The sequence below is a fragment of the Lissotriton helveticus genome, chromosome 11 (assembly GCF_964261635.1).
Source record: "Lissotriton helveticus chromosome 11, aLisHel1.1, whole genome shotgun sequence".
NCBI lineage: Eukaryota > Metazoa > Chordata > Amphibia > Caudata > Salamandridae > Lissotriton > Lissotriton helveticus.
In genome coordinates this window covers 598,363,474-598,371,993 of record NC_136072.1, presented here as the reverse complement: position 1 = coordinate 598,371,993, position 8,520 = coordinate 598,363,474, and the positions used below count along the sequence as shown (strand labels likewise).

The 8,520-nt window shown below is 44.6% G+C and overlaps 1 protein-coding gene across 1 annotated transcript in view; it reads right to left on the bottom strand.

Moving 5' to 3' along the window:
• Positions 1-874: 874 nt before the first annotated feature.
• Positions 875-8,520, bottom strand: part of GRK7 (G protein-coupled receptor kinase 7) — a 188,724-nt gene continuing 181,078 nt past the window's right edge. Inside the window, exon 4 of the mRNA XM_078665608.1 lies at positions 875-1,404. Coding sequence (XP_078521734.1) covers positions 1,059-1,404 — 346 coding nt within the window. The 3' untranslated portion in view covers positions 875-1,058. The remainder of the gene's footprint in view (positions 1,405-8,520) is intronic.

The window sequence follows — 8,520 nt, the reverse complement described above, 5'->3', positions numbered from 1 at the left end:
TGGAAGTGTACAACATGCCTTCCTGGCTTTGTGACAATGTCAGGAATGCTTGATGCGCCCGCCAGATGGCAGACGGACTTTCTAATGTGCCCCTAAGTGTTTAGGGCCCTGGTATTATCTGGTCCGCAAACTTTGGACCAGATGATTCCAGGTCCGGAGACACTTTATATTAAAGATGTGGGGGAGCAGGCAGCTTCAGTGCCCAGTCCACTCTCTGCACTTTAAAAGCAGCATGATGGGGGTAGTAAACACTTCCACCTCCTTTGTTATCACACCACAAAGCCCCAGGACCAAGGGCCTGCAACCAGCCCATACGCAGAATTGGGCCTTGTATTCTCAGGTCCTCTCGTTATTCCCCATTCCAGGCGAATGGTACTGTGTATTTGTTTGATGAATGCTTTTTTCAATATTTTTGTGCATTGTTTTGCAGTTCAAATCATCAGGATTGCGTATACCTGTGACCCTGCCTTCCAGTGGGGGCCCCAAGATTCCTCTAATGATTCACTGGTGATCCCCAGATTCAATAATGATTAAGGGTCCACTGAAGTCAAACGTTTAAGAATCACTGCACTAGATACAAGATGTTGCTGACTGGGCATCGCTGCAATAACAAATAGTAGAAAATGTACCTGTAGCTGACATATTAGACCACTTTTCTATAATCATGACTCTGATAGGAGGCATGTTCATGTCAAGTAATCAATAAAGTAACATTCGCTAACTCAAGAGAAGGTGAGGAGAACATCGATGGTGGAAATGTGCATATAAACTCTTGCTAAAACGTAAGAGGGTGTTGAAAAAAAAGCCGATGTGCATCAGGAATAGCTCTTTATGCTTCTTTTAAATTGAGGAAGAAAATCTTCGTACCATCACCGTCTGTTAAATAATCTGAGACCAGTGTACTTTAATGATTCACATACATTTTTTAAGATGTAGTTTTAAAATACAACATAATATTAAAGGATTGTGATGGCTAATGGATGGACATTATAATGATATTTTAAAAAATGTTGAAGTCTTATTGTGGGATGTAAGACATTGTGTCAATTGTTCAAGATTTACAAAAGTGAACACACTCCTGACTTGGACTCTGCTCCACCATTAGAATATCCTTTGCCAGTTTCCCTTGTAGGATCATTAAGTTCTTCAAAGAGTCCTGTTTCCATGATTTCCTCCTGCCAAGTTACTGGGACAGCACCGGTTGCAAATTTCTTGAAGAATTTCTTATCTTTGTCATCAAATTCTATGCCCTTAATTTCAGAGAAGTCCGCAATGTCCGCAATGTCTTTAGCATAAACGACAGATGGATCGGGCACAAAAGGTGGATCCACAAGGCCGGCCTCCAGCCTAGCAAAGTTGATTGTTTTGAAGAAAGGATGTTTTCTTGGATTATCGATGAGTGTTCTGAAAAGCGATAAAACATATGAAGTTAAAAAATACTTTAAATAAAACAGCTCTTTAAATTTTGAGGAGTACAGAAATAATCAAAAACATCCTACGGCAATTAATAAACAAATGCTGGGTTAATTTAGCAGCTTTTTATGCAGTAGTGACACCATCTGAGTTATCTTCACATAAAAGGTCTCAATGGGATCAAAGAAACCAGCAGCGTACTGATCTCTATTAAACAGAAAAATTACAGAGAATACGTCCGGTTGTGTTTTTAGAATGACTAGTCTTATAAACTGTATCGAGATTTAGGGGCAGATGTATCATCCCGATTATTTGCGAATTGCAAATTGGGATGTATGTAGAAATTCGCTATTTTTTTGCGATTTCTTAAAATTCCTTAATTGCAATTAGAAACACCCCTGCACCCTTGAAATTATTCTCAATTTGCGATTAGCAAATTGCTAATCCCAGTTAAGGAATTATTTCCCATTCATTTCTATGGGCCAGGAGGCCCATAGGCATGAATGCGAAATTATTCTCAATTTGCGATTTGCAATTTGCTAATCGCAAATTGAGAATAATTTCAAGGGTGCAGGGGTGTTTCAAGGACACCCTGCTGCACCCCTGAAATTGACATGTGTGCGCATATGGCGCACATCCATGCCCTAAGGGCACGTATGAGCGTCACATGGCACCTTTACAAATTGCAAAAAGTGCATTTGTAAAAGAATTCGCAAATTACCACCAACTACAAGTTGGTGGTAATTTGCGATTTCTTATCCTAAATTCGCAAAACTGAAATGCTTCATACATAGCATTTATGAAATCGCAATTTGCGATTTCTTAAATGCTTACGCAATATTAAGGAATCACAAAATTTGCGATTCCTTAATATTGCGAGGCTTTTTGCATGATAAATACCATTTCCAGTTTTTCTGTGCGCAAACGCTGCTATTTTGCGATTCGCAGCGTTTGCGACAAAAAAACGCTTGATACATCTGCCCCCTAGTCCAGTATATGTACTGCTGATCGTCTATAGTAGAGTTGTCAGAAAGGAAACCTTTTCAGGATGAGAACCCTCACTCACCCGAGGGTGACATGCTTCATCATTGGGCCTCCTCCTCACACCTGAATTGCTTGGTCCGTGGTGTGGGCTACAACTCCCTGGCGTATTCTCTGTCATTTTACCATCTGAATTATCCCATCTTGCAGAGCAACTTCTGCATGATACATCATTTTAACATTAAATCCACAAATGGTGCGAAGAGTATGCATACCTGTCATGAAAGGAGGGATATAATGCATTGAATTTGAAACAAATGAAAAAGGTATCATCCAAACATTACAGGCTTTTGCGTTCAATTTTGGCTGCTGAATGCTTGTAATTGACAGAGGAAGTCCTAGCGAGTGCTATTGGAAGAGTTAAGTCACGGACTAACCCAAAGGAATCTGCAGGTGAGATTAAAAAGAATTCTCTATATTGATTTTTTGAAGTTATTTTGTTACAATTTACCATTGTTTCATAGCATCCTCGCTACATCAATGCTAATGATAAATTAAGTCAGTCCTTCTATTGGAAAGAAATGAGTTTGCCCAGAAGTAGGAATTTGAACGAGTTTAAATTGGTTGTAGGGGGATATTTATGTGTAGTTGATAAAGTGGTATTCTATATCTTTCAATCTATGTTTTTACAGTTTTTGTTTTTAGTGTTTGTTTTCACATAGACGCAGAGTAACACCAACAATAAATGACCACTACATATGTCAAATCAGCTATTAACAATCCCACTATTTCTGACCAATGTAGTAGTACTTCTAATATCAGGTCCTAAAGGGAGGGATAGCAGGAGCAGAAAATGATCTGAACAAAGGCATCTAAATTACCACTATTGTCAAGCAGAAATACTTGGGGGCCGATTAGGATCGCGGTGAATCCGCATGCTCCGGGCCGGCGGAAGCCACCGCCGGCCCGGAGGATGCGGATTCACCGCTGCGGTGCCTCCAAAGACCCCCCGCCAGATTAGGATGGCTGGGGGGGGTCATCGGCGGACGGAACCATCACCCGCCGCTTTTCCGCCGCGGTCGCCTTCCGACCGTGGCGAAAAAGCTCTAATATGGTGGCGGTGTCTATCAGACACCGCCAGCCATATTAGGATGGGGCAGAACACATGCCTTTCCGCTGTGGCTTTTCCGCTGTGGAAAGGCATAGGTTTTTTCTTTGGGGGCCCGTTGCGGGCCCCCAGGGTGAAGGGGGGGTGGGGGTGCACATGGGGGGTACCTATTGTACCCCCCTGCATTTGCATGCATAAAGCGGCAGGCACCGCACGGTGCCTGCCGCTTTGTGCATGCAAATGCAAAGCATGCATATTTAAACTTGCGGCGGGTGCTGCTTAAAGCAGCACCCGCCGCAATGTTAAATATAGAGGATGTGACCACCAGGGTGGCGGTCACATCCTAATTGCACTGGAGGGAACACCGCAGCCCCTGCGGACGTTCCCTCCACCTCGGGGTGGCAACGGACTCAGGTCCGTCCGTCATCCTAATAGGCCCCTTGGTTTGGAAATATCTGAGCTCAACATGAGACATATATTTTATTATATTCTAAAGTTTAGCACAAGATCATTGGTGCAGTAATTATGAATTATGGGCCAGCTGTACGATGAAGAAAATTGCACATCGCAAATTGGGACTCTTTTGCAACTTGCAAAGTGTATTTCACGATGTTTGCGATTCCTAATGGAGTCACAAATTGCGAGTCTCATTAATATTAATGAGCCTCTCGCAATTTGCTAGCCCATTGGGAATGACAGCCCTCCCAGGGATGGTGGCCTGCTGGGCTCAGCAGACCACCATGTCTGAGACTGCTTTTTAATAAAGCAGCTTTTTTGTTTAAATGCAGCCCATTTTCCTTAAAGGAAAACAGGATGCATTTAAAAAAGAAAAATGAAACTTTTCTCTTTAATTTTTTTAAGCGCAGGCAGTGGTCTCTGGGACCACTGCCTGCTCTTGAAAAATATTTTTCAACATACACACAAAGGGACCCCTCCCCCTTTGCGAGTGGTTTACCACCTACTTGAAGTAAGTAGTAAAGTGCAAGCGTTTTGCAGCCGCAAATGCGGTTGCATAACACGAGTACGTAGCATGTTGACACGCTATTAGTCGCAAATGCTATTTTACGAGTCAGGGACTCGCAAAATAGCATTTGTACATGCTATTACCCTTTTCTGCGGCCGCAAACGTGAGGTTCTCCCGTTTGCAGCCACAAAAAATGGTTGTACATCTGGCCCTATATCTCCAGTTTTTGACGGACCATATATATCTGTGGTGTTTATTTTAGCAGTCAATGTTTCTTCATTCACTTCAGTCTACCAGTTTATACTACACTCTGTTCATGCCACAACATTTTATTTAAAAAATGTCAATTCCTTCAAGGAATATTGACATTCCTCCAAGATCTAGTTAGACATCAGTTTTGAGAGAAACACACCGAAGACCTGACATCTTGTTAGAGTTCACTGATTGAGACCTCACTGGCATTTCTAAACTTGATGGGGTCTGGGCTACTGACCAAAGAAATCTTTTGAACAATTGTCAGTACACTTGGCACTACACAAAAGCCAATCCTTCTGTTTCTTACAGCTCAGGCATGCCTGAAATAGTCCTAAAGCCAAGCTGGGAGCAGTGTCAGATTTTCACTCTTTAGAGGCAAAGATCACAGTGGAGTTGTGCGGGAGGAGGGAGATATCTCATACTTACAGATCATTGGTCATCAACTTTCCTGATTCTTTCATGCATCTAAGAGAAAAATGGGAACTCTGGACGATTATGAAAGGACCAAGGTCAGAATGGCCATGAGAATTCTGGCCATTTTGGATAGACTCAAACTCATACAATTTAACTACATGCTCTGTATTTTGTGATAATCAACTTTATTGTTTTTTAAACAGGGAAAACCCAGCAGTAATCAAATACAGCATTTCGCAGCAATTGCAGGACGTCTTCATGTTACCCATACAGTAAAGGCACCTGGAATATATCATTACAAGGAAGAAGACAAAATAAAGTCTCACACATAGCTCACAATCCCACAAATGAGGTATTATCATTCTAGTGAACCCAACCATTTCCCCAAACTTTACGATATTTCACCAGGCACCCTCTTGCCTCATACATAGGTCTCTCATGTGCTGCACCAGTCCACCCCTCTACGCCATTTTGTTATGGTAGGTGAGGCAGGATTCAACCAGCTGGCCGCAATGTCCCTCTTGGCCACCATCATGGCTGTGTTTAGAAATAATTTGTCAACTCTAGACCTGTCCAACCCATCTGTGATTCCCAGGAGCACATTTAAGGGCTTATGCGGGACCTCACAGCCCAAAACCTCTGCGAGCTTCTTCTCTATGGAGTCCCAGTATTGTGTAATGACGGGACAGTTCCATACCATGTGAAAAAAATCTGCTTAGTCCTGGTTGCAGCGTGTGCATGATGCATTGGGTTAGCCCTGCGCTGTGGAGGCGTTTTGGTGTTAGGTATGTGGTATGTAAATAGTATAGTTGGACCAAACGGAGTCTAGCGGAAGTGGTGACTGTTTTGGGTGCCATCAGTGTGTCTCTCCAGTCTTCTTCTTCAAGAGGCCCGATCCATCGCTCCCACTGATCCCTTAGTCGGTCTAACGTGTTGGGGGTGTTATTTGTTGAGGATCAGTAGATACAGAAAATCCCTCCTTTCTCCAAGTTACCTGTCATGGTTTGCGCCTCGGGTGGACTATATTCTGGCAGTGAGGTGCCATTTGATATGTGACTTTGGAGGGCATAGCTGCAGATACCTCTAAAACAGAGAGGAGTGTAGGGAATATCGGGTTTGTAGGTCTTGGAAAGTGCGCATGTGGTCACCTCCCCATACATCTCCGAGTTGTGAGATGCTGATAAGGTCCGACGGCCTAAATCCTTCTAAGCTGCTGACCTCCTGGAGCCAGGAGCTTTGCAAGAGCGGCGTGCATTGGGTTAGCTTGTTTGACCATTGGGTATGGCGCAAGGAGGCATGCCAGTTCCAGCAGAACCCCCTGTCTCACTATGGGCAACGATCTAGAGACAGGCCCCCATACATAATCTCCTGGATCCTGAGTAAGCCCAAGATACTCAGTTCTACCATGTATGCCGGATCCAACCAGCCTCCATTGAACCAATTGTGTATTTTAATTAAGCAGGTTGCCAAATAATATAGGTATAGGTTAGTCATGCCCATTCCTCCGTCGAAGGATGGGACCGGGCATTGGAACAGATCCAAACGAGGTCTCCGACCATTCCAAAGAAATTTCGTGGTCAGGCTATCTAGTTCCTTAAACCAGGTTCATGGGAAATGAAAAGTTGTTTTCTGAATTATGTATAGAAATCTGGGCAGTATCATCATTTTGAAGAGAGCGACTCTTCCCAGAGGGTTCAGCGGTAACATCTGCCATCTGTGGAGGTCAGCTTGTGCTCTCCTCACCAATGGGGCCACGTTAAGCGACCATCAGGAAGCAGGGCCATCCAGATTCCGAGGTATTTAAAGCATTGCCTCCTAATAGGTATTGTGGATTGCCAATCGAAGCAGTCTCTCGAGACGTGAAGAGGAACCAGGATGCCTATAGTGGGGTTTAATTGGAGGCTGGAGGCCTGTCCAAAGGGATACAATGCCGGAAGACAACGGAGTACAAACTGGGCCGCTCGGCCAGAAAGAGCAGGACATCGTCCGCATACAGGGCGATTTTGTCCTCATCTGAACCGGGCCATTTCCATCCCCTAATTCGGTCATCAAATTGTATAAGGCATGCTAAGGGTTCCATCACTAAGGCGAATAGGAGCAGTGAGAGGGGACAGCTCTTCCTCGTCCCCCTTCTAATATGAAACGGCCCTGAAAATGCCCTGTTGACAAGGACACGTACCTGCGGTCTGTTGTATAGTACCTTAACCAAATTATACATGCTCTGTATTTACTATCACCCCTCCAGGCTGTTGTGGATGGGTGGAGACCCCTCGGCTGCTTGCTAGAACTGCAACATCCCTGAGGGAACATTACTGCACACTTTTAGCAGCTACCCCATCATTGCCGCACACTGGGGTTGAGTACATTACCAGCCTGAAGGCGTACTAGGCTATACATTTAGATTAGAATCCAAGGTGGTTTTGGAAAAGATGCCTCCAATGCGGATTTTGTTGACCCCTGGAACAACTGCCAGTGCAGTACCAGAAGATCTAAGAAGCCTTTTGGGAATATATGGTTTGATCAGTGGAGAAAGGTAGCAAGGTCCTTGTATTTTTGCCCTGTAGGAGTAAGTGACCAGCAGTTGAGAAGTTCCACCAAACCCTCTGTTCCTCTGTCTGTTCTTCTCACTGATCTTTCCCTGTCCTCCCATTGTCTGGGTTCCTGAGTACTCCCAAACTCGCATTGATTCTGGTCACCCAAGCACTAATTACAGAATGTAGAATCCTACTAGGGGAGGCTGGGGGAAGGGAGCAGCGGAGGATGGATCCATGGAACGCCTCTCACTATTGGGGAGAGGAGTGGCACAGCTGTCAGAGTGGCTGACTCCAGGGTACCGGGCTCATGGTTTGATCCCTTGTCGTTGGCGGCAGCCCTGCTCAGCGTCATGTAACTTTGGGCAACAGCTCACCTAATCTCCCCGACAGCCCCCAGTGCCTTGAAACCGAGGTGATATGTTTGGGCTTTACACATAGGAATATTATTATAGGGTCAAATTTGTCCACCCCTAACAATGGCCACAGTGCCAGGGGGCGGTTTAAAGCACTGCATTCACCCCCACATCCACATTGTTTCCCCCTCCTTGTGCAATTCACAAGGCACACCCCTAAATATCCTTTCCCTCCTGATAAAAGTAATCTGCTTGAGAGACCCCCAGCCACAACAGTTCTGGCACCAAGCAGAACAGTTGCAGAGACATAGGAAATGTGTTAGCAGAATCAGAGGACTCCTCACACACCCAGCAACAGGCAAAACAGGCTTCCTCAGCTATTGTTAGACCTGGCCCAATTGGTGTGGGTCTCCCTTCCATTTTTTGCTGTTTCCTCTTATGTTTTTTGCTGGTTTTAGATGCTTTTGGGCACTGTGCCACTGCTATTAAGCGCCACAG